Source organism: Felis catus, chromosome B1, assembly GCF_018350175.1.
Source record: "Felis catus isolate Fca126 chromosome B1, F.catus_Fca126_mat1.0, whole genome shotgun sequence".
Lineage (NCBI taxonomy): Eukaryota > Metazoa > Chordata > Mammalia > Carnivora > Felidae > Felis > Felis catus.
This window is the reverse complement of record NC_058371.1, coordinates 46,945,565-46,972,067: the sequence shown is the minus strand read 5'-3', so window position 1 is coordinate 46,972,067 and position 26,503 is coordinate 46,945,565. Positions and strand designations below refer to the sequence as shown.

General features: G+C 42.7%; 1 protein-coding gene and 1 long non-coding RNA gene across 13 annotated transcripts in view; one reads left to right on the top strand and one right to left on the bottom strand.

Moving 5' to 3' along the window:
* Positions 1-687: 687 nt before the first annotated feature.
* On the bottom strand, positions 688-10,013 carry LOC123384852. The gene is made up of 3 exons (XR_006596536.1): positions 9,376-10,013; positions 3,650-3,707; positions 688-1,368 (listed from the first exon to the last, which is right to left on the bottom strand). It is a non-coding gene; the product is annotated as an uncharacterized LOC123384852 (long non-coding RNA).
* The window catches only part of UNC5D (unc-5 netrin receptor D), a 566,092-nt gene continuing 548,287 nt past the window's right edge, over positions 8,699-26,503 (top strand). For 5 of the 12 annotated variants that reach the window (XM_023252628.2, XM_023252624.2, XM_045055588.1 and 2 more), the window contains exon 1: positions 8,701-9,075. In XM_023252628.2, the coding sequence (XP_023108396.1) occupies positions 8,973-9,075 (103 nt within the window). In that variant the 5' untranslated portion in view covers positions 8,701-8,972. Of the gene's footprint in view, positions 9,076-26,503 lie in introns of all 12 variants that reach the window. The other 7 variants (XM_023252627.2, XM_023252622.2, XM_023252618.2 and 4 more) reach the window with 4 other exon arrangements.

The window sequence follows — 26,503 nt, the reverse complement described above, 5'->3', positions numbered from 1 at the left end:
TAAATCTGTTTCTTTCCATGTAATATGTATTTTTTTAAGTTTTTTTTAATCCCAGAAAATTTTCATTTTCTGTATCCCAGAAAGATATTTCTCCACCATTTCCCTTGTGATAATTTTCTGTAACTTTACTTTTTTTTTTTAATTTTAGAGAGAGAGGGAGAGAGAGAGAGAGAGCATGTGCGAGCAAGGGAGATAGAGAAATTATCTCAAGCAAGCTCCACACTCAGTACAGAGCACGAAGCAGGGCTCTATGACTCTGGGATCATGACCTGAACCCAAATCAAGAGTCTGATGATCACCCAACTCAAGCCACCCAGGTGCCCCAATTTCCTGTAACTCTTATATTTGTTAGAGTATCTCAATCTAGCCTCAAAGTCTCTTAAGTTTGCTTAAATTTTGAAATTAGACTTGCATTTCCTTCTATATTTGATGTCTCTTCAGTATTATTTTCAAATTAACTAATTGTGTCTTCATCTTTGCGAGTCTTGAGCCTTGAGTTTATTATTTTTTCATTACTTGACCATAACACCCAATTCCTTAGATTTATATTTTTTCTTAGCTACCAATACTTGTTTCATTTTGTTTGCTTGAATTCGCTTATTCATTTTTTTTCTATTTTTGTAATAAATGTAGTAGATCTTTCTTTTTTACTTGGAGCATCCCAGAAAAATACATTTTAAGTTCTATGATGCTTTTTTTCTATAAAGTGTGAACTGATGTTCAAATATTGTTTTAATTTGTCTGTATTTTTTAACCTTATGTTATCTGCAAGTGTGTTAGGACACTGGTTAGTATGCTCATTTTAAGGGAATGAATTATTTTTCTCTCCCCTCCCCACTATCATCTCTCTCCTTCTGGGATTACCACTCTTTGAATTGCAGATTTGTGGCTACCTCCACCTAAACCCAAGGAAATCTAGGTCTTATAAAAGTCATTCGGGACATCTGAGTTATAGTATTATTGAGAAATATGGTCAGCCCTTGAGTCAGAGTGCCATTAGGTTCGGTTCCTAGTGAAGAAGCTGTGTCTTTGTTGCTTCCCTAAATAGCAGTCTTAGACTGGCTATTTTTTTCAGGCAATCCCCTCAAGTTGGGGGATTCCCTGCCAATCTCTTCTTTAAGGTGTGCAACTGGCTCTGATGTCTCATTTGTCATAGAGCCATTTATTCCCTATGACAGTGCATTATTTAGACTTCCATATACCACTGCCTGCTTCTAGAGCCAGGATTTGGAAAGTACATGGATTTAACCCCACTCAGCATTTAGCAATTTTGTTCTATTGATGATCCACACAGATATGTATCCGGATTTTGAGCCAGGTTATGTGTCTTCCGTTTTCTTTTTGATATGCAGCCTCATTCTTTTGTGTCTAGAGCAGAGAAGCGTTAAGTAAAATTATGAGGGGCACCTGGGTGGCTCAGTTGTTAAAATGTCTGACATTGACTCAGGTCATAATCTCACAGTTCATGAGTTTGAGTCCCACGTGGGGCTCTCTGCCGTCATTGAGGAGCCCACTTTGGATTCTCTATCCCGCCCCTCTCTGCCCTGCCCTGCTTGTGCTCTCTTTTTTTCTTTCTCTCTCCAAACTAAATAAACATTAAAAAAAATTATGAGGTTGTCTTAAAAAATTATGAGGTTGTCTTAGTAAGAAGTCATCTCCTTTTCTAAAAAAGTCTTAAAAAATACTTTGAAATATATCAGTCCTGTTTTCACACACACACACACACACACACACACACACACACCCCACGCTCTAGGTAGATATGCCAATTCATTCATATACACACATACACATGTATGTATATATGTGTGTTCACATATGTGATATATATCCATGTGTGTAGAGATAGAATTCACTCATCTATATACACACAGTTCATTCATGTATACATATTTATAAACATTTATTCATATATATATAAATGAAATAGCACATCTACTCATAGTATGTATGTGTGTGTGTGTGTGTGTGTGTGTGTAATTTGCTTTCTCTTCTCAGTAAAGAAGTATGTTGTCAGTAGGTTGAGTGCCGGAAAATCAAAGGAGTTCTTGTCTGATTTTTTTGTTTGGATTAGTTTCTCACCAAAGCAGTAATAATGACCATGGTCTTCTAGCGATCCCCCCAAATCTACTCTAGAACTAGATCATCTGTCTCTAGAGAAATTGGTACTTGAATTGGGATGAAATCATCCTTATACCTGACAAGATGAGTGGAACATGTGGTTGAATTAAATTGCAAATGGTACTCTCTTAAATTTTATTTTCAGTAAAATACTACTTAACATGTAAAGCAGATCCTTTCTCCTTCCAAATGCATGACAGCCATTTACTAATGAATGCTTTTAAATCTACTGCCTGAGCCTTAAGATATAACAAATTATACATTCATAGGGTTTTGTGGGCGGTGGGCTTTAAAGATGGAGACGGGAAGCAGTTATGTTAGAAGTTGGACCATGAAAGTCAAAGCTATTTGAAAATTGGAAACAATTCTGTTTGTTAAGGTATCATTTTCTCTTTGCACACCTTTGGTTGGAATCATGTAACAGTTACTTAAGTCCTGTTTTAAAGAATCTACTAGAGTTGTCATCCTCCTAGTGACAGGGATTAATTTATAATATCTTACTCCAGATGAGTAGTCAAGGAGAGTGAAGGAAAAGGGAGAAGGCAAGCAGAAAATAAAAACTAAAATGGAAGAAAATTTGTTGCTCTTCTTCTCCTTCTTCCTCTTCCTCTTCTCCCTCTTCCTCCTCCTCCTCCTCCTTCTCTTCTTCTCCTTCTTCTTCTACCTTTCAGAGAGCCATTACTTTCTTTTCTTAGTGATTTCTAGTTAGCACTTATCCAAATGGCTTATTATGGTTCCAACTTTTAGATCAATTCCTTTGATAGTACAAGCTACACCTAAATGTGCACACTAACATTCTGTTTGTCAGATTTTGTTCCAGAGGTCAGAGACCTCTTTTGGTTCCAGTACTCTGAACAGGTGCATATTCCCTTCTACTCTCCAATTCTGACATACAGATATTCTCCTGTTTCCATCTGTTCCTTACCCCACCCCTTTTCTGGGAGAAAAATGGGTACCTTTAGTTGAAAAAGATATCTGCTGACCCTAGTCATGTCTGGATACCGGAACCTGCATCTAACCCTACTTTCCCACAACAATTTGCTCTGGGTGTTATGCCAGAACCAGGAAAATCAAACACCCCTAGATCTCATAATGTTCATGAGGGGATGGGAAGGTTGGAATATGAGTTTGTTCAACTTGTTACATTTTTGACTCTTGACTCTATTATTTTTTTAAAAATATTTTTAATGTTTATTCATTTTTGAGAGATGGAGAGAGACAGAGCATGAGTGGGGGAGGGCAGGGCTAGAGGGAGACACAGAATCCGAAGCAGGCTCCAGGCTCTGAGCTGTCAGCACAGAGCCCGATGTGGGGCTTGAAGCCACGGACTGTGTGATCATGACCTGAGCTGAAGTTGGACACTTAACTGACTGAGCCACCCAGGCTCCCCACTTGACTCTATCCTTGACCAGAACAGGGCAAGCATCGCCTCCAGCTTCAAGTCTTTTGATTGGAGAGAGCTGTGTGGTTGACCTGTGTGTTCTGGTCAAGACTACATGGCAGCTATGACTTTCAACTATAAACCTACCTTATCTTTGGATGTCTCTTCCTTTGCCTCCTCCAGCAGGCACATGGCCTACTATACTCTAGATAAAGAGGAACAAATGAATGAATAGTTAATTGACGTCCCAAGGCAGGGCATGAAAGGAACAGAGATGAAGCAGAGATGAGCAAGAAAAAATCTGTCCCAAATACACACCCCACAAAGGTTTGGCAGCACCTTCCACTTGACAGGAAGAGCCATGGCATTTTCTCCCAATGTGGGAAGATATCAGGCTGTCCCTCCACTACCCCTAAGTGGTGGGATGTGTAAATTGTCACATTTCTGATGCTAACTGCCAAGGTCAGGTAACTCAGGGCCGCGTGTTGTGCTGTCGTCCGAGGCTACATCTTTTATGAGTTAACACATCTCATCTTTCCTCCCCAGTTTATTATTTTTTTAAGCGCTAACACATTAATTTTACTGCCAAAGAATTGTGTTTCTTGTTATTATTTTTAAGTTCTTTCATTCGTCTGTGTCAGCAGCTGAAGCTGAAACTCCAGGATGCACGATTCCAGGAAGAATTCCCTGGGTACCAAACGGAGAAGGCACACTTACAATGTCAGGAAAAAACTTGTTTAGTTAGACTCTTATCTCGGTGCCCTGCTGCCCTTTTTAAACAAATGTATTGGATTTTTGCACTTTATTGCTGCTTCATAGCCCAATATCTAAAATGGACTTCTCTCATTTTGTGTGAGAGGGTTTACTTAACAAACGATCCCATATTGCTTTTAACAGGGCAGACCGTTAACCTGGATTATTGTGCACCGATAGAACATGATGCGTGAAGAACTCCCAGCTCCCGGCTTTGAACATCCTTTTCTCCCCATGCTTCCAGCAGGTTCGTGAATACTGAGCTGGGCCGTGAGCACGCGGTGCTGAATAAAATTTAACATGTTCTCTGAAAGTCGCATGCATTTCTAAAATGTGCTGCTCCAATTGAACAAGACCTTCCTGGGGAAATGACTGGCACGGAATATTCCCAATGGAAATATCACTCGTAGAATATCTCATTTACTTGTCTCGCCAAGTTCACCCGTTGAAGCTGGCAGCTGTTGCCCTTTAGTCCAGTTGATTTTTGGTCTTCCCTATTTATGATCATAATTGTATGATTCATAGAAATAGTGGCTTTTATCAGAAACGTCCGGCATTGGCAGAGCTAGAAATAAGTTGGGTCTTCAGAAACAGTAGTCAGGTTCTGGGAGGATGGAAGAACCTAACATGTTAACATCCCAAATGTGGGAAGACCGTCCTCTCTCTGTAACCCATGCCTATGAAAGGAGGGGAAGACTGCTCTCTCTCTTTCTATCATCATGGTTAGTAGAAAAGGATCCTCATGCAGCATAGAAAGGCCCGAAAAACACTAAGAGAAATTCTCAGAGCAGTTATAACTAAAATTTGCCTATTTAGTTCAGAAAGGTAGATAAAAGCATGGTGCAGAAATATATTGTGGAATTTCTTTCCAGCTCTTCTTTCCCTTAGTCGTTGGGGAACGTTCCTAAGCCCATTTCCTCTGCGTTTCAGCTGCAGCTGTGTTCTGTTCCCAAGGGTCTGGATCTCACTGACTTCTGACACCTTGCTTTTGTTCAGATTTTAAATGAGGCACTTCCTGCTCCTAAAAGAATCCAGGTCTGTGGTTTAGGACAGCCCAAAAATATCTCCATACTTTTCAAAAGCTTCCATGTCTAGGGTCCTTTTTCTCTCTCCCGAGTGTCTGTTAGGTCTGCAGTAATCTAGATGCAAACTATAGTCTCTTTGCCATTTTTTCATAAAGCCACTTGTCTCCATATCCTTAGTGATGATTTGGAGCTCCCAGGAGAAAGGCCACATCTCAGCAGGCATGGCTTTCCACCAACTCCTGGGCTCCCCTCTTCCTTCCCCAAACCCTAGAACAACACATTCTTCCTTACTCATGTAGAATATTTCTACTTTCTTTAACTTCCCTTCGAGGTTTACTATTAACCAACAAAGTAGGTTGGTTAAAAATCCTTAAATATTTTTTTCCAGACAAAGACAGAACTGTTCCTAAGGAATTGTAAGCCATTAAAAAAAAATTCATTATATTTGGAAGGATGTATGCCCAGTCTCTATTTCTCCTTCTCCAAGTTTGACTTGACTCAAACATTTTCTATTTTTAGATTGGTTGGGCTAACGATGACCAAAAGGCAATGGAAGTAGAAATATTCTACCTCTTTATCTTTGTGTATAAAGTGAGAGGCATGGTGCATTCAAACAACCAAGAATGGAGAAAAAAACTTTACCAAGTCTATTCATGGAGTTAATATTTCCTGGTTACATCTAATACCTTTAGGGTGGCTGGAGTCCCAAGTAACCTGGTCTGGAACATATTTTGCATTTGTTATATAATTGCCCCAATTCCAGAATAGGTGGCTTAATTTCTGATTTGTTTGTATTCAAAATCATAATGTGGTATAGTTGAAAATGATGGCTCTTAAAAAGGATTGATCTTAAAGTCATCTAGTCAAATACTCTCATCTTTCAGACGAGGAAACTGACACCAGGCGATGTTGACTTGCCCCAGGCTACACAGCCAGTCCCTGGCAGTGTCATTGGCCTGGTCCCTTGGTGTCCTGAGTCTCAGGCTAGTTCTTCTACTATTCTTTGCTCCTGTTCCTTGGCTGGAGACATTGATTTTGGGCAGTGACTATTCAGTTTATTTCTCCAAATGGAATGGAATACAATTCACGCCTGTTTTAAAATAGCCAGAATTAGATTAATACAGGGTGTACTAATATATAGAACTTAATTAATACATGGTATATAATTCATACCTGGTATATAATATGTGGAGGGAATGCTGAAGATCCACCTTCTCCCAACCCGGTATTTAAATCGTACTGAGAAGAATGAGGTAGAATGTCTATTTCTGGACACCTGATTGAAAGGACAGTACCTCAGCCTTCATCTTGGGTGTACAGTCACACAAACCGGTGTCTCATTTTTGATGTTTAGCCACTTCCCTATGTGATCTTGGGAAAATCACTTTTATACTCAGCCTGACTTTCTTTGTCTGCCAAACAGGGATAATAATACCTACATTCTTGGGTTTGGTTCGGCTATGAAAACAAAGTATGTATGTGAAAGACCCAATCCTTAAACAGGGTATGCACTTAGAGCTTCTTGGTTTCTCTCCTTCTGTCTCATTTGTCATTGCAATTTGACTTGAATTATTAATTAATATTAGCTCATCTATTTCCCACATACTTAAAAAAATAAAATTGTTTTTACTATTGCTCTCCTCTGGGGACAGTAGTAATACTTCAATACTATCTTGGAAACATAGTAATTCTTTTCTCTTTTTTTTTTCTCTTTTCTTTTTTTTTTTTTTTTTTTTTAGAAAATACTCATTTGTGACAGAGCTGCCACATAGTCGTGAAGAATAAGGAAAGTCAGAGGATGAATGACTATTTTCCAGAAGACAGGTAAAGCATATTTGGTAGATTAATTCTCAATTCACCTTCTCAGAGGAAAAGGACAAAACACTCATTTACCAAGATTCTAAAGAGATTTTCCGGCAAGTCCCTAGCCGGCCCCACATTAGTCTTTGCTTTGAAGCATTCATTCCCCAGAGCTTGGGCTTCTTGACCAGGACCCACACCTTTTATTGAGCTACAAGAAGACTGGAGGAGACAACTGGCTCCTTGCCCCGGACATTCACACGCCTGGTGGCACTCGGGAGAGGGACTGCACACGTGCCTATCGGGGAATCAATCGTTCTGCCTACCATCTTCTTTTTCTTCAGAAGAAAGCGAGTGAACGCAATTACCTCATCCAGAACAATTACCACACTAAACTGTTTATTCTCCAGGGAAAGGTGTTTGGGAGCAGGGAGCACTTTGTCAAGACAGAGATGGATTTTTTAGAAGTACTACTTGTATCAATATCGAGTGTGGGCAGTGAGGGAACTGTTGGGAAGGTTTTCTTGCAAGCCAAGACCTCAGTTGCTGTTGGGGTCAGCCAGGCCAAAGGGGACCCATATTCTAAATAGTCGAGTTGTGGCACCATTTGGGGGCCCCAATATTGTGAGACATGATGCGTGCTCTGCCTGTGGAGTTTTGGACTCAGGGCCAATTCCTCAGGTGCGTTCTTTGCTCTGAAACTGTGTAGCCTAAGGCAATCTCTCTTAAGTTACTACAGCCGAGGGAAGAATATGAGGCAACCATGAGGTACTTTTAAAAGCAGTTAAATAAAGCTTTGACAGTTTATTCAAAATAAACCACACTTTTAAGAAAAAAGTCTTCTTTCCTTCTTGTTACAAAGGCCAGAACGAATCTCCTTTCCCTGATACTTAGAAGAAAGGCGATTCCCAAGTCCCAGATGAAAACAAAACCATGAGGCATCAGAAATACGGACGCTTTCAGAAAAGTTAAAAAAAAAAAAAAGTAGAAAAAAAATCTATCACATACCCCTCAATGCACCCCCGACTGTAATTTCCTCTACCTCTTTATTTATATGCATACATATTTCGCCTAGTTACAGTAATGGATTTATTCTACTGTTATTTCCCCCCACTTGGCATCTAAGTCTTTTTCCTTTTGCTTTGACTATTTTAGGCGTGCTGTCTGATCGGATGTTAAAAAATGGAAGAAAGAGAGGCAGGACTGAGAAAGGGCTCAAAGTTGAACGAAACAGAGGTTTCCGGGAAGCAGCCGACCCCGAGTCGCCCGCATCTTTCCGCGCCCGGTTCGCCTGGGAGAGGCCCGCAGGCGCTGCTCGCTCGCGCCCGTAGGCGTGCGCTCGCGTCCCGGAACGGGCCCCAGGCCCCGCCGCCCCGATCTGCGAGCGGGGGCTATTTGCCCAGAGCGGAGATACCCGGGAGCGCGTGCGGCGGCCGCGGCGGGGCTCACCTGCGCCCCCCGGCCTCCCGCCCCGCGCGGCCCGCCGCCGCCCCGCCCCGGCCCGGCTCATTGGCTGAGGCTTGGAGGGGAGGAGAAGGGGCGGCCGCGGGCATCTCATTAGCGATGCGGACTCGCTCCTCCGCCCCGTAGTCCCGAACCCGGCAGCGGCGGGAGCGCGGCAAGCGGTGCTGCGGAAACGACGCGCGACTCCGGTGGCGGCCGCGGCGGCAGCGGTCGCCCCGCCGCGGGAAGCTATGGGGGCGCGTGCAGGCTCCCGGTGCCCGGCCAGCGGCGGCTCGGAGCGCGCTGCCCCGAGGCTGTAGGGAGCCGCCGTGGATCAGTCACTCGCTGAAGACCTCCGGGACCCGCTCGTCTCGGCCCCCGGCTCGCCGTGCCTCTCCCAGGCGCCCGGGGCGTGGAAGAGGAGCCGGACTCCGAGCGGGGCGAGGAGCATGGGGAGAGCGGCAGCCGCAGGAGGAGGCGCTGGAGGGGCGCGCCGGTGGCTCCCGTGGCTGGGGCTCTGCTTCTGGGCGGCGGGGGCTGCGGCTGCCCGAGGTAAGCGCGGGGCAGAGCGGGCGGCGGGGCCGGGGGCGAGGCGAGGGGGCGCCGGCGAGACTGAGCGGGACCCGCGCCCGCGGCGTTGGCTTCGCAAGTTGCGCCCCGCGCCTTTCCGCGCGCGGACCCGACAGGGTGGGAATCGGGCGGAGGACCTCCGAGGGGACCCTGCCTCCCACCCCAAGTTTGCGATCAGCCGCAATCCTACAGGTTGCTGTGACCGGGGCCCCTACCCTTGACGCGCATCGCCTGCTCCATTTTTCCGATCCCTCCGCAATTGCTGCAGACCCGAGTACCCACCTCTTCGCTCCAATCTCTCTCCCCTGCCCTCTCCACTTGTCTCCAAGGCGAGAGAGATCATGGGTGGGCGCGCAGAGCTGTGTCCGAGAGTTCCTGCGAGAGGGGCGGGGTGATAGAGGTCTCCCTCCGTAGGGTGGGCTTGAATGGAGAGGGCGCCTTTTCCTTTTGGGGAGCAACACCCAAGCTAAAGTCCGCTGAGCGTGACACTCCTGGGGCGACACTCGCTAGAGGACCTAGACAGCGCTGGGTTTTCTTTCGAGGAGGCCGCGTGCGTGCGGGAGCCCCGGAGAGCCTTGTGCACCACCCGCGTTAGCTGAGCCTGCCGTGCGGAGCCGGGATAAGCATTTGGCCCGAGGCCGGCTCACCCGGCGCCTCCTCTTGCTACCAGGTGCCCACTCCAGCTAGGGAGCTAGCGAGCGCCGGGCTCCACCGAGCCGCGGGGAAACGCCGCTCCTTGCTGACTTTGAAACGTAAACCCCATTTTCCTGGATCCTCCGGACTCCAGTAGAGTGAAAATTTGCAACTGATTTCACCTGCACCGTGAGCGAGAACCGGGAGCATCAAGTTAAAGATAAATCCCGCCGACTTGTTTTGAAGATGATCAGAGACCGTTTCAGACGTAGCTTGCGTATTGTGGCTTTACCTTGGAAATAATCCCGAAGCTTCTCCTTCCCGCCCATCTTTAGCTTTCTCCTTCCCTGTGTGCCATCCATTAGGTTTAGAATATGTAATTGCGTTGAATGATTTACTTAACGCTCCTCCAGCTGGAAGCGGGGACTGAACTGACCACCTCACGTTCTGCTCTCTGGCTATCCTGAACCTAATGCGTAGCCGGGAGTGTGGAAGGGGTTCAGGACGATCACACCAGAACCTCTGTAATCTAATTTTTATGAAAGCTAACGGTGTGTTAAAAACAGTCTGGGTGCCTAGAATGAAGAATTAGAAAAAGGAAAAGAGGTGGATAGAGGCTTTCGGCTTTATGATCCTGTTCAGTGACTATTTGCTTTTCATTTCCTGAAAACTTTTTTTTTTTTGCTTTTTTTTTTTTTCTTCCTTTGGTGAAGCAGGCCCTTTAAAAAGCAGCAAAGGTTTAAAAATGAGCCTCGGTGATTGCACACACTGGGTTATGGTGAAGTATAGTTCTTTCCCTTCCTTGCTGGAAGAAGCACAGGCTTCAGCCATCTAATTTACTATGGAGAATGCCTCCTTGCAAAGTCAGCTCAGTTGTTTTTAATATACTGTTGCGGAGAAAAGCCGGCTTGTTCTCAGTTATCTAAATGTCTGAATTCCCACCTGCTATTTGGTGTGGAATACCCAAGAGTGACTGGCTCCCTGTCCTGACCCCTTGGAATTTGGTTGGTGGAGTTGTCTTGAAGCCAGCTCCAAACAAGAGGTGGGGATATGCCAGAAGCCTCTTGGATGGAGTTTTGCTGGCTGTAAAACTAAGGCTAGCACCTCTTGTCTGCAAGCTGTTCCTTAAAGGTCTCCTAGAAAACATACTGTACACTCTGCAGGCTTATTTACAACAAAATGTCTTGCACGGATCATAGTAATGTTCAAGACACATGGCGCGGAGCAGTAAACCTGACTAATATTTCCCTTGTAGTATGTTACGTTTTGGGGTGTGAAGCCCATTACCCTTAGCATCTGTCAGAGATTCTGTAAGAAATGAGTAGTAAGCCGGGCTCTGGAATCTGTGAAGCTACATGCACCTGGCTTTGGACAGGTGGGCTCAATTGTAGTTTTCCGAACAAAGGGTGGGTTTCAATGATACCTAAGTTCTGCCTGCTTGGGCAGGTACCCCTTCATTAAAAGCAAGAAGAGGTGCGCTCTCGTGGCATGTTTGCTGAGTAGTCTGACCAGCCTCCATACGGTTGGCCCTAGGTGGTGGTTCTTTATCCAAAGAAATAGTTGTGTTTTTTTTTCCCTGCAAGCCTTTCCATGTTGATTTGAACCAAGGTGTTCTCCCTTCCCTAAACAACAGGCTATATAGAATTATGCTTTTCCTTTGATGATTTAGGAATATTTAACAATTCAGTAGCATTTTCTTTACAGTTATTTATCCTTTGTTTCTAAGATGATTGCACCAACTTTTTTTTTTTCCCCTTTTCCTCTCCATACCTAATGTAAAACCCACTAAAAATCAGAGGGGAGGTGGTTTCAGGTGATTGGCTTTAAGTGAATGTACTCAAAGAGGAAGATACTTGGGGCAGGACACTGCCTATAGAAAGTAGTAGTGAGTGGCCCAAGGAGCAGTGTTCTGGTTCCTTCCTTTGCAAACAGGACTGACTTCTTCAGATTTATGTTCCTGACTTCTGGCATACTGTGAGGAAGGCACTTTGGTGCCATGATTACTGTATATTTTAACACTTTCCAACTTAAAAGAAGGTTGTTTAAAAGTTATTCATGACCTGCCAAGTGCAAATTGAATCCACATCATGTTGTCATGTTGATTTGTTTTGTTCTTTGAAAAACTGGAGTGGCGCTCTAGATCTGGTTGCGATTCCTGTATTAGATACTGTACCTAAGATACCCTCATCTAAAGGCAGGGAGGAGATGATCTTAGATAGGCTAAACTTACATTTCCTTGCTTTAAAAAATTTCCTGGACAATGAAATCTTCCTAATAATAGCTACAGAAATGCATTAAGGGCATGAGTGGTACATGTTTATTATCTAGGCATAATAGGGTCAGATGGTTTACAGATACTTAAAATCCATTTGTCTATCTGGTTCATACATCTTAAAATCTATCGTCATTTGCTCCCTAGTGACCATTATATGCACCCCCCCCACCTTTTTAATTCTGTTCCTTTTCCTCAAAAAATTGTCCCTCCATAGTGCTATCAGGAAAGAGTGTTTTCTCCCAATTTCCTGCCAGCTTTGTCTTATTCTAACTCTTGGGTTGTGCTCGCAGCTTGAGCAGTCCAATGGCACCTTCTTTTCCTACCCAACAAAGTGTGTTCAAGGAATGTCTTAAGTATCTCAGCCCTTAACAAGAGGTTAGTTGTTCTGATCTGGCCCTTAAGAAAAGCGCTTGTTGTCCTTTTTCATTGTCTTACTATGAAAAATCCTTCCTCACTCTTTGAGTGACCTGTGTGCGCTTTTGTAAGCGGACCCCTTAGGGTGGGAGAAATCAGGGGGCCAGGAATCCTCCGTGAGGTCTCTGAACTGTAGGACTACATTCCAGACCTTGCTGTCTTACTAGGTAGGGAAGCCCTTTTCTGTCTGTATCGCCTCAATGACTTTATTGTCTTCCTTCTACCATATATAGAACCTAATTTAAAATACCGCCAACTCTAAAGATTTCTCAAGGAATTTGTTGTAGAGCAGATAGTATTTGATACCACTCCCTTGTGCCTTTTGTTCTTTTTTTTAATATGAAGGCTAGAGACTCAGACCATATGCATTAAAATCGAATCCCAAAGACAGGTGTCCATCCAAAGAAAGATTTTTCTGTAACATCCCCTCAAGGAAGGTCATAGTGGGAATAGAGGCATCCTCTTAATGGACAGGCACACACGTTTGCAGAAAGTCCTGATGGGGATGCTTCTTGATTGCACTTTGGCCCTTAATCTTGATTGTCTCATACTCAGGGAAGTGCCACTTGACCAGCCATGGCATTGTCTTCTCATTCTGAACTACTGACTTGCCTGAATACCTAGCGGGAACTTTACTGTAGTGACAGCCGCAAATTCTAGGTGAAGACACTGACCAGCTCACGCCCTCATTTGCTAAGTGGCCGCTGTTGGCATGAAAACTACCATTGTGTTGCTACCGCTCCTTGTATCATACCTGTTCCTTAAGAGAAGGCATTTTTGTAGCCTTGAGTGAGAAATAATAATAGTGATTATTGTATTTAGCGTGTGCCATTGATTATTCTAAATGCTTCACGTATGTGAACTCATTTAGTCCTTAAAATAACACCGTGAGGTAAGTAATATTCTCATTTTTAACATAGGGAAACAAGGTCAAACAAGGGTTAAATAACTTGTTCAAGGCCATAGAGGTAGTATATGGAGGGGCCTGGATTCAAACCTGCACTGTCCTCCTCCAGAGCCTTAAACAAGGACTGTTTTCTAAACTATGCCAAAAATAAAGTGACCCTTACATTTTGGTGACAAAAGCGCTAAAATGATTTCTCTGTAACTGTGAGAGTTGTAGAGGCATTTAGAGTAGCTTCAATAAATCTATAAATATATTCAGATAAATCTCAGAGATTTATGTTGTATGAAAACAACCACCCTCTCACCATTCAGCTTAATATACTTTGGGATTGGATTCACACTTAAAATTCTGAACGCCCGTTTCTAATATGATAGCTTGCTTTTTTTTTTTTTCAATTTTGAATTTCAACAGAAAATATTACTCTGATTGAATACGCCATCCATGGAATGGCAGATCCCAAGAGACTATTTGTTGCATGTCTTGTATTTTTAGCCTTGTTTGCCGGGGAAATGTGGAGCATGAGATTGGAGAGTAGATTGTTAACACCAGAGGCTGCTGTTTCTGCTGTTTTGGGTACTCCTGCTGCTGCTCTTTCAAGGCAGATGGCTAGATTCATTTATAGAAAATAGATATTCGTTCTATTTTGCATTTCCACTTTGAAAAGAACTTCTAATTGTTTGGGCCACATTGCCTCGTATGGTCTCATTGTGCGCATACACATGCTGTGCGTAGATAATTTTCAGAATTAGGTGGATGTTAATGGATCCACTTTGGACTGTATTAGAAATCCACTGTGAACTCCGTTGTGCTTCTGGAGTATTTCTCCCGAAAGTGGGTGTGTGTGCAGTACAGGGTGTATCACGGATTTTGTGCTCAGCACCTGCCCCTCCCCACCGACTTCGCTGACCCAGAAATTAGGGGCAGAAGTACTGGGTTGCATTTCTGGGGCTAGAGGAGAAACAACATTCCCATATTATGCTTCTCAGCTACATCAGACTACTGCGGGACTGGAAAACACTTCCTGATACTGTTTCCGAAAGACCAGAGTAAGGTGAGGCCTGAATTCTTCCCCTGTGACCAGTTCCTTCCTTCATAAATAAGGAAATCGGAAAGCCAAAAGCTGCCTTTCGAGTGAGGTCAATGACAGCTTCACTTAATGCAGATGTTGCCTGTCTGTCCCCAAATTTCTGGTTCACAAAGTGCAAAAGAGCCTTCCTTTCCAGAAAGAGAGACCTTGGCAGGTGTATTCCACCGACCCAACCTGGTCTTGTAAGGTTAAGAGGAATCATGGGGGAAAACGTCACCGCAGCCATGTGGAGAATGAATTTGGCAGGTGTTTTGTTGTCATCTAAAATCAAATGTTTGTAATTTCTCCATCAGGTAAGTCCAAGGGAAAATGATGTTGCAGAAATTCCAGAAGGTAGGTGATTGGTGGGCAGGCATAGGAAGAAATCATCCCGAATTCTTCAGAGGCTCAACTAACACTGGCACAGCTATGTTTTGTGTAATATCATTCACAGATTTTGATAACTTACTATAAAAGCAAATTTATTTTCTAAATATTGGATGAGAGATCTGCCTGTGAATATATTTGTGCGCGTGTTGCTGGGAGTGGTGTGAAAGTGATTGGTGGCTTCTGCTAGCAACAGCATTTATTCAGGAGTTACCATCTTTATTTGAATTTAATTTAATAAAATCCAGGAGAGGAGGGGAAACTGAAACGCTCATAGGTTATGGGAGCTATGCTGGTAATGTCTTTGAAACTCACAAGTCAGTGCTCTTCAGATGTTAGTGCACATTTCAGTCACTGCAGATCTTGTTAAACTGCACCTTCTGATCTAGTAAACCTGGGGAGGGGCCTGGGATTCTGCATTTCTGACGGGCTTCTGGATGACCCTATCCATGGGCCACACTTTGAGTAGCAGGGCCATAGATGAGTGTAATTCGGGTTTTTTATTTGCAGTATTGTTTTTCACTTGCAAGTCTGTATGAAGCGGAATTCAGTGCGAGACTATTTTTAAAATGCCAATAGAAGAATAGGTAAACACAAATGTCAGTTTAAACTCAGGCAAACATACAGCCAGTTGTAAAACTAACACATTCAGGAGCACTGCTCTGAGATGAGATAATGTCTTGTTTCTAGCATCTGTAAACAGTATTTGAAAAGTCTTTCTATTGTGAAGTGATTGAGGACTTATGTTTGCATCTAATTAATTGCAGGTAATAAAGACGAAACTGAGTCCCTAGGAAGTTGAACAGTTTGCCCAAAGTCAGATTTTTAACTAGGAAGCTTTTCTACTCATCTTGATCACTTCTTCCTTTTATTGTATGTGTCGACTGCACCTGCACTTCAAATGGTGCGGAGTTCAGGATAATGAGAGGACGGGGCTATCGTTAAGTAAGAGGTAGAGAAAATCAGTTGGTTCAGAAAAACAGTGCTGTTCATACAGGGTACTGAGGCTCCCCAAGCTGATGGATTGTGGTTGTCACAACATGGTGTATGAGCTGGTGCTGGGGTCTGTTGTATCTGCTGCAAGATAGTTCTCTGCACCTGACAGGATCCATTGTGCTTACTATTAACTCTTACCCAGCACCTGATAGTTCTTGTCCAATAGCATATGCCAACTAGTATTTTTTTTTTTGAGTTTGTTTATTTTGAGAGAGTGCACAAACACAAGTGGGGAAGGGTCAGAGAGAAGGAGGGGGAGAGAATCTCAAGCAGTCTCCATGCTATCAGCACAGAGGCTGATGAGGGGCTCGAACTCAGGAACTGTGAGATCATGACCTGAGCCAAAACCAAGAGTTGGATGCTTAACTGACTGAGCCACCCAGGCTCCTGCCAACTAGTATTTTTTACTCCAGCCTTATTATGTAAGGTAAAAATACTACTGAGACTAAACTTTCTGAAACTTATTTGATCCTGTGATAAAATACTCAGGGAAATATAATTGCCAGAGGAAGAATTAAATAATTATAAGATAGTTATGTATGTATTTTTTTAAGTTTATTTATTTTTTTATTTTGAGAGCGTGAGCAAGCAGGGGAGGGGCAGAGAGAAGGGGAGAGAGAATCCCAAGCAGGCTCTGTGCTCTCAGCTTGCAGCCCAGTGTGGGGCTCGAATCTACCAGCCCTGAGATCATGACCTGAGCCGAAATCAAGAGTCAGATGTTTAACCAACTGAGCCACCCAGGCACCCCTATATTTTTTTCCTTAATAGATTGTAAAGCCTACATTCCTTTTTTTAATGTTTTAATGTTTTATTTATTTTTGAGAGCGAGGGAGAGAATGTCCTAGGGGAGGGACAGAGAGGGAGGCACAAAGTCCAAAGCAGGCCCCAGTCTCTGAGCTGTCAGCACAGAGCCTGATGCAGCGCTCAAACTCACACATTGTGAGGTCATGACTTGAGCCAAAGTTGGACACTTAACCGATGGACCCACCCAGGCACTCCAAAGCCTATATTACTAGATAGCCTATTCTAGAAAGAGGGTTAAGTAGAAGAAGGACACTATCATGGATGGCTGTTATGAGTAATAATTCATTTGCATGGAACTTGATACTTTTAAGGTATGTTCACAAGTATGATTGCTTTGTATTTTCACCTCCACCTTGATATCGAACAGATGATAAAATTAGATGTAGAGATTTTTCAACCAAGGCGACACAGGCAGCAATAAGTAGTACCAGGACTCACAGCTGAGTCTCCAAATGGTTTCTGGGTTTTGGACTTATTTACCATGTACTTCTGTTTTCTGGCCCGATAGAGTCATTAGACCTGAGCTGAATGATAAAGCATTTTGCTCACATTATATTTGAGACCAGGCTCTGGATGCGTGAGCATGTGTGATGGAGGAGAGTAACTGAATAAAAATTTTGGGTGATACCTGTGTTGCCTTCTTGGTCTGTTGGTATTATGTTCTCACGGTTATAAGCAGAGATGCCCCTACGTGGGAAATGTGTCAGAAGTGATTGGAGGGAAGTAAAACCGTGACTAGATCTCTCATGGCAGACTGCGGTATGGAATAAGCTGTGTGTCAAACATTCGGAGGAACTTGCTAAGCAATAATATTTTCTTAATCAAAGGAATTAAAGTGTTCATTAAAGTAAGTAAAATCACAAATTAGTTCTCCGGTTTTATTTTTAAAGATGCCATTACAAACCAGACAGTTTTTAGAAATAGAATACTAGCTCCTCAGTCTGCATGGCTTTCTAAATGCCTTGGCTTTATTATTTTTTTTTAAGTTTATTTTTTATTTTGAGAGAGAGAGGGAGAGAATCAGAAGCGGGCTCCGTGCTGTCAGTGCACAGCCCAGCATGGGGCTCAGTTTCACCAACTGCGAGATCAAGAGTCAGTCGCTTAACTGACTGAGCCACCCAGGCACCCCTCTGCCTTGTCTTCATTATTAATTTTGAGTGCCTGTGCTTTATTTTTTCTTTGTGTACACTTGTAAAACAAGATTAAAGTCTTTAAATTTGTGTTTGGAAGTATTGCCATGGCTCAGTGCAAACGGACTTCCAATAACAGTTTTCATTATGTCTTTGAGAATTATCCAACCTATCTGGGGTGCCTGGGTGGCTGAGTCAGAGTCTGACTTCAGCTCAGGTCATGATCTCCGGGTTCGTGAGATCAAGCCCTGCGTTGGGCTTTGTGTTGATGGCACAAAGCCTGCTTCAGGTTCTGTCTCTCTGCCCCTGCCCCACTTGCACTCACCCTCGCTCTCTCTTTCTAAAATAAACATTAAAACAAAATTATCCAACCTATCTTAAAAAGAGATTGGGAAAAAATACAGACCATCAAATAAGATTCTTTGCCAGGCAAATTGTAAGTGTGTGATAAGCCTTTTGAAAGGGGCTGGGAGGAGTTGACTGCATCTAAATCGACAGCCCTTGTATCCCCTTCAGTCTTGGGGCCAGAAGCTACACTGATTGCCAGTAGCTTGCATCAGATTTTCAAAGTTGTTTTCCTTAAGACAAAACCAAAAACAATCAGGAGATTCACAGGTTTTGTCCAGGTGAGGTATGTGGGTGGGATGTAAGTGTTTCTGGGGTTTGCTTTAAGGATGTAAAGCTGAAAAAAATTTGGCATTAAATTTTTTTTTTTTTTACATTGGGGCAAAAAGAAAGAAAACTCACACAACCCATTTGATATTTTCTCAAATTTAGCAGACAGCTTGAGATGCATTTCAGCCTCTGCAACGGCAGTGTGAAAAGACAGCTGTATCGTATCACATCCTGCAGCAGAAAAGACCATCACCTGTAGAGCCCATTATTAACAGTTGTCAAGGTGATAAGTGCTTTAATGCATGGGTATCTGTGTATGTATTATATATTAGTAGAATGTCATATATCATCATTATAGCAAACTTAGATCATTAAAGTTCTACACTATTAATTTAAAAGGCATTAATAACACACTTGAGATGTGGATACAATTTTGACTTGAAAGTCAGCTTCTTAATTCACATATTCCCATTTCTCTCTTTCTCCATGGTATCTCTCATTTAACCCCCAAATCTTTGTTTCTTCCTCAAAGTCACTCCCTTCTCAGAAATTCCCTTCTCATTTAAGCAGTGTGGTGAGCCTGGGGAGTTCGAGACCACGTGTCCTTCAACCTATCACTTTGTTCTCTGGTACTTTTTATCTGTCTTATCTATTATTTTGTCTTTTTTTTTGTTTTTTTGAGAAAGAGAAGATATGAGGCGAGGGGGGGGGGAGAGAGAGAGAGAGAGAGAGAGAGAGAGAGAGAGAGAGAGAGAGAGAGAGAGAGAGAGAGAGAGAGAATGAATATGTATATCTACAATGTGGAGCCTGACTCGGGGTTGGGGGCTACATCTCACCGACAGATCATAACCTGAGCCTTTTCAAGAGTCTCATGCTTAACCGACTGAGCCATCCAGGTGCTCCTGGTTCTTTTTATTCATAAAGTGAGAAGAAAGGACTAAATTCTTTTTTTCTTTTCTTTTTTGAGAGAGAAAGAGCGTGCAAGTCAGAGAGGGAGAGAGAAACCAAGCAGCTCTGTGCTGTCAGTGCAGAGCCCTGTGGGGGACTCAAACTCAAACCATGAGATCATGACCTGAGCCAAGATCAAGAGTAGGACAGACACTTAACTGAGCCACCCCGGTGCCCCTGGTTGTTTTTATTCCTAATGTGAGAAGAAATGCCTAAATTGTCTTTAAAGCTCCTGCATGCTCTCACATTCTGTGATGCTCTGCTTTGTTTTCAGTACCTTTCATTCTCAGTATGAATAGGACGCCCCTTCTCCGCCATAGCTCATGTTTGCTCACTTGGGTGTGGGGGCCCATGGATGCTTACTTTCCCTTTCTAATAGAAACCAGACTTATGAAATTTTCTGTCTCTATATTTGGAGTCTCTGAACACTGTGTTAATAACACACTTGTGATAAAACTCACTGTATAGAACACTCCGCTTTCAAATTTGCCTCCGTGACTTTGGTGCATTTTGTAAAGAGATTTAACAGATCTGGGAGCTGGTCAATCCTCGTTTTCGATACTTGTCTTTGTGCTGTGCTTCTAAAGCTTCTAGCTTTGTGGAGGGCATTGTCTAAAAGCAGAAGATAGCATCTATGTGGCCTTCCGTTTAACATTTGATAAACACTGATTTGATCACTGAGTTTCTGTGTATTTGTTCCCCATTTGTAGAGGAAAATTGTACAATTATGTTGTTGAAGAGAATCCTAATATTTTTAGGGTAAGACCCACATCTTAACATGAACAACCAAAGTCTAGAGAAGCAACGTAGCTTTCTTGGCTTCTGTAGGTCATTTCTGTCGGTGCCTGCCCATGAATCCAGATCTTCTGTCTCTCAATGTCACTCTTCCCTCTTTTCCTTTCCAGGCTTCTAATAACAAACGTAATCAATAGAGGCACAAAGGAATTCAAAAGAAATGATACCAGAAGACTAAAGACTATTGATCATTGTTTTTATCTGTTAAAAGATGTTTTCGTTTTGTTTAAAATGTTTACATTTTTCTAAATACCTTTGAAATAATAGAGATTTCTTGGCTCAGTTCTTAATCATTGAATGTTGGGGTTTTGATTTGAGGCACTCAAGCTAGTTCAGTGTAGCAGAGCTAATTAATTTTGTAAAAAGGGTCTACATTATAGATTTGTGTTGGGATGAAATCTGGAGTGTTTTTTTAAATTTTTTTTTCTTTTAACATTTATTTATTTTTGAGAGAGACAGAGCATGAGCAGGGGAGGGGCAGAGACAGGAGACACAGAATCTGAAGCAGGCTTCAGGCTCCAAGCTGTCAGCACAGAGCCTGATGCGGAGCTTGAACTCACAAACCACGAGATCATGACCTGAGCCAAAGTTGGATGCTTAACCGACTGAGCCACCCAGGCGCCCCTCTGGAGTGAGTCTTAAGCTTTGTCCCAATTACTTCTGCATCCTTGTACTAAATGTGTGCAGTATGAACATAAACTAGCATTAAGACTCTACTACAAACACCAGTACATCCTAAATACTCTTTAAGTGTAATTACTTAAAAAGTCTGTACATAGGAAAGAGTATATTAACTTTATTTCCACTAACACTATGTGATGTTAGTGCCGTGCATTATACTTTACCCAAAGGATATAGTTTTAGAATGGTATTTGCCACATAACCTACTTACCTGGGCAAGTAAATTACTTCCAACTTGCATTTTTCCCTGTTTAAATCTGTGTATTCAGGTGTGGTGAGAAGGGAACCCTTTCCAATTTGGTCAGCTGGGCCTGTTAGAAGGTGGTGTTATTCAGTTGCTCATGATGGTGGACACACTGAGGACACGAGCTGGAGCAGATTTCAAATGTACATAAGCGTTTAACTAGTGCTGCTTCTTACAAGGCTTTTGGTGCTGGCAACAGTATGCTGGTGATACCCTCAAAAGGCTATAAATCTACATTCAGAGGCAGTGACTGGATGTAATTTTAAAAGCTTCAGTTGCTTCTTCTCATGCAGCCCCTATTGTTCCTTATTTTAAAGTGAATTCTGCCCCTCTGAAGGCCACGAGAGCTTGCAAAAAGCAAACCCTGTGGTTAAGCTGGAGCTTGGAAACTCCGGTGACTGGATCTTGATGATGATTCATGGCAAAGCCAGCTCGCTGGAAAAGTGTTAAACACGTAGGGTGTTGAAGACTTCTGATTCTTGGAGATGAGGTGTCAGAGCATTCAGGGTTTATTTTTAGTAATAATCAGTGAAGGATCTTGCTCCTGGAAATGGTGGTCGGGTTTTGGATGTGCAAATGGCTGGTCATCACCTGGTGCCATTCCCCACCCCCCAAACTCGGCAGAAAGTCAGACATCTCTAGCATTGTCAGCCAGGATGGGGGAGACCATCATATGCAGGTACTTAGAATGTGTGTGGCCATTAACTTTTTTTTGAGCTGAAAAGTGATGTTTAACAGTTTAAAGTATGTTTAAGTGGTTTTATTGAAACACAATAGATTGAAAGATGAGCACCAAATGTGTAGCATGACCTGGGTGTGTAGGAATCCACGTGTGTGATTTAAATGACGAGGATCAACAGTGTTATTCTGATGTTCTCAGCTGTTGGCAGGGCCTCTAACTCGGAGCAATCACGTCGGAATCCCCTGGGGGATGACCCACTGGTATTTCTTTAAGTTCCCCAGGAGATTCTCAGCTTGAGAACATAAGATTGAGAGCCGTTGATTTAATGAGTGCACCGATTGTGTATAAATGTAGATTCTGATCGTGTTTTGAAATTTAGCGAGGTAATTTGAAAATCACTGTCCTCGCAAAAGTAAGGGATCGAAGATGACTGATCCTAATTTGCCTCCGCTTCCGTGTTAGGCCTCCTCCTTCCACATGGTGTGCCAGGTGACTTGGATGAGTGAAATTGGATGATGGCACAAAACATTTCAGCCTTTGGGGGCTAGACGTCTCCTGCTTGGGAACAGCTGAGGTATTACTAAAAGGAATGAGAATCGTTGAGAGTGGTTATGTATAAGGGGAGGAGACTTCTAAGAACCCAGGTTTGGAGGTTGTACCATGTTTCCCTTCTGGACACAAGCCCAGGGCCCACAGATGTAGATTCCTATCCTCTTAACACATCATCCAGCTTCTAGGCCCAGGATGTAAATAAGTATTCATCTTTCCGCGTGGATTAATGTCGTCATCCTGGTCTTCATGTCTGAAGGATAGAGGCAGTGTAGAGCCTCCTATAGTGTCGGGCAGGGTCCTGGGCACCAGCAGTGTTGCTGACCAAGAGGGGTAGGTGGGGACATCGTTGCCGCAGCCATGGCAAGAGTTTTTCTTTCTCTCTTTCTCTCTTTCTCTTTCCTTTCTTCCTTATTTAATTTTCTTGAGTGTTCACCTATGTTTGAGGAAAGAGACTGTGTGAGCCGGGACGGGGCAGAGAGGGAGGGAGACATGGAATCCTAAGCAGGCTCCAGGCTCTGAGCTGTCAGCACAGGTCGACGCAGCACTCAAACCCACGAACCTTGAAATCATGACCTGAGCTGAAGTCAGAGGCTTAACCTACTGAGCCACCCAGGCACCCCAGGAGTTTCTTTTTTTAAAATGTTTATTTTTGAGAGAGAGAGAGGGGCAGAGAGAGGAGGGACAGATGATCCATCTGAAGTGGGCTCAGCGCTGACTGCAGCAAGACCGATGCAAGCCTCGAACTCAGGAACCCTGAGATCATGACCTGAGCCAAAGTCAGATACTTGACCCACTGAGCCACCCAGGTGCCCCACAAGGGTTTCTAACACTACTGCCCTGTTCACAACTGCCAGTGGTTTCCTATTTGTCTGTGAAATCAAATCCAAATTGTAAGACATTTTGTGATGTTATTGTTGCGGATGAATAAGTAGTTTTTTAAACATGAAACTAAAATGGGTATTTGTGCACTTAACCACCGCACGTAAGAAGTGGAGCATTCTCCACGCTTGACTCTGGTGCGTTTCTCCCGTAGTGTGCCGCTGCAATTCTCCTTTAGAAGTAATCATGCTCACATTCTGCGCTCGTCATTTCCTTGTTTTTAACAAACAGTTTAAACAAATATGTATGTACTTCTACACGGTTTACTTTTACTTCCTTTGGAGATGTATTTAAATTAGAGTCTACGTATTTCTCAGCAGTTGTTGCTTGTCACGACCAAGATTGTGTGTTATCTCTGTTATTACATGTGCCGTTGTTGATTCACTTCCCTCAGATACAATATTCAGTGGTGTGACTCAACCATAATTACGTTGCTGTCGGTGAAATTTGGGTTCGTTCAGATTTTTTTCTGTTCCGAAAAGTGCTAACTAGGAGCGTTGTTACGCGTGTCTAATGGTACCCATTTTCAAGTGTTTCTTACATACCTAAGACAGTTCTGAGACCTCGAACACCAGCTTGTTGAATATTCCAGATGGCGCCAAATCATTTTCAGCAATTTATAAGCCCTCGTCATTTCACGTTGGCCGACATTCGGTATTTCTGGGCCTGGAGGTTTCTGCTGCTTTTTCGTGGTTTGAACGTGATGATCTCTGCATGGACTTAATTTCCATATTTCTGATTACTAATGAAGTTAAAACATTTTTTTCATATACCTCGTTGCCAATTGTATTTCTTCTGTGAAACACTCAAGTATTTTGTTCATTTTTTATTATCTTATTGAATTATAGTAGCTTTAAGTATATATGTGTCAAAAATATTTTATAGAAGCCTTTAGGTGTGCTTGATATTTCTCCTAGTGTTTTATTTTTATTTATTGTTTTACTTTACGGTATTTCTTGATGACTTGGATATTTTACCTTATTTTCTCATGAACTTAAGTTTCAATTTTAGTGTTGTGCTTAGGAAATCCTTCCTAAATGCAATTGAATACATTCTCCTATATTCTAAATTGTATAGTTTGATTTTTCCTATTTTGGCCTTTAATTCACCTAGAATACATTTCATATTCTTCTGCCTAGAGTTTGAGTTAGAAGTTTCACTTCTTTCTTTCATGTGAATAACCAGTTGTCCCAGAACCATTTACTGAGAAGTTCCTCTTCTTTCTCTAATGATCTGTGATGTCACCTTTGTAATGTATGAACATTTCCATTTTTTTTTAATGTCTATTTATTTTTGAAAGAGTGTGAGCAGAGGAGGGGCAGAGAGAGAGGGGGACAGAGGATGCAGAGTGGAATCAGGGCTTATAACGGTGAGCCCAATGTGGGGCTTGAACCCATGAACCTTGAGATCATGACCTGAGCTCAAGTCAGACAGTCAACTGACTCAGCCTCCCAGGTGCCCCTGTATGAACATTTCATACCTACATGGACATTTTTTAGTGTGGCATAAAATGTTCTTCAGAACACTTCCAGCAAACCTTTGTAGGGTTTTTTGTTTGTTTGTTTTTAATTCCTACTGTTTCTTCGTGTACCTTCTACTTAAGTAGACTCCTTTCTGTGCCTCAAAACTACCCCACAACTTCCTTTGTCTTGTGCATTTTGTGCTTAAACTTCTCCAATGCTGCCTTGAGTATTGTTTCAGGTATATTTATTTCTCTCTTGCTCCCTGTTATGTGGAAACTTCTGAAAACAGGCATGGTGTTGTAATCATCTTTCATACCTTTGGACAGAATATGTTCTTTCACTGAATAGATACTTGATAAACCATTGAATGAAACTGGGGTTTGTAGATGAAGGGCTGTAGGATATTATCCAGTTAATCTCATTGTATTATCCTCCCCATGATGACTAAGATTTGTGGACCACACAAATCTTAGACGGTCAGGTGGTCCCTGACCCTCTTTTTTTCTTGAGCTTATTCCAGAACACCTTTCATTATCCATTCCACAGGCAAAGAACTAACCTATTAGACATTGTCCAGAAGTATGAACTAATGTGAAGATACTGCGATCAAGGTAAAGAGATGTATGTGGCAGGTTCGAGGTTCTTAGAATGGTTGAGTCCATTGCCAACAATGACATTCACTTCACATCCAGACACTGGGTATTTCCCTAGCATGCTGTGTGGACTTACATCTCTGTGCCATTGTTCCTGCCCCTTGTTGAACACATCTGCCTTTACGGACCACTATCCTCGAATCTTCCCCCCTCCTAGAGATTAAATTCTTCTTGTTGAATGCTGTATTTCCATACCTTGACATCACTTCTGGTGCTGCACCAATCATACCATGTTCTAGTTCTTTTTTTATAAGTGTTTCTTGCTCCTGATTTTTCCCACCCAAGGTCAGAGATAATTTGTTGTTTTAGTGTACCTTCTCAACACCTGGCACAGGGCCGTGTTTGGTATAAGTTGGGTTTTAAGGTGTTTTAACAGCAAAACCACTATTTAGATGTATAATATGTTTTGGTTAAATCATTGTGCTACCCCATCTAATAAAATAAAAAACCTATGGGAATGATAACACACTTCCACAATATTCGCTGTTATCTTGGTAGCCTAAATTAGCCAAAGAACTTGGAACAAGTGTTTAGTGGTCCCATGTTAGGGAAGTTTTGCTAGGTTAAAAGCATGCTGGTTTTTTGATTGAGTCTGGATAGTTGGGAATTTGTTTTATCAGAAGAGAACTTAAGGATCCTGGGTATTTGAGTTGAGGGTTCAAAAACGGGAAATGATAGGAAAAGGACTGGAGATAAGAGGGTACCAGCTATACATAATAACCCTTTGGCCCAAGGCCCTGTGATGGTTACAGTTCTGGAGGAAGCATCCCGACTTGCTCTTTGATGCAAGTCATTGAGGTGAACTCTCAGTGCCCCCTTCACTCAACTGTTTACTGCTGGGAGCTTCCAGACGGGAGAACATCGGGAAGCCCAGTCAGTGAGCCAGCAGGCCTGGCAGTGGGAGTTTTAGGAGCTGGCATTCTTGTTTCCGTCCCGAAAGTCATGAATAGGCTAAATGGTTAAGTTCATGCAACTAAGCGCAGGGAAGTTTAATTGTATTTCCTCTAAGTAGTTCTTTTAGGTGAAAGTACTTTTTTCCCCTTCATTTGGAAAATACTATGTGTTTATTCTAAGAAATTTGAAAAGACAGGAAAGTATGAGAGAATAGAAAATAGAGAATAGAAAATCCCAGGAGATACCCAACCACTCAGAGGAGTTCTCCAGGTAGAAGCCATATTCCTCACGGTGCCTCTGTTAGCCTGTACATCCCCATTGGTTCCTCTTTGTCTCTACCATTTTGAGAGAGGAACAACAAATTATCTGGGTATGAACCAAAAACTTGAGTT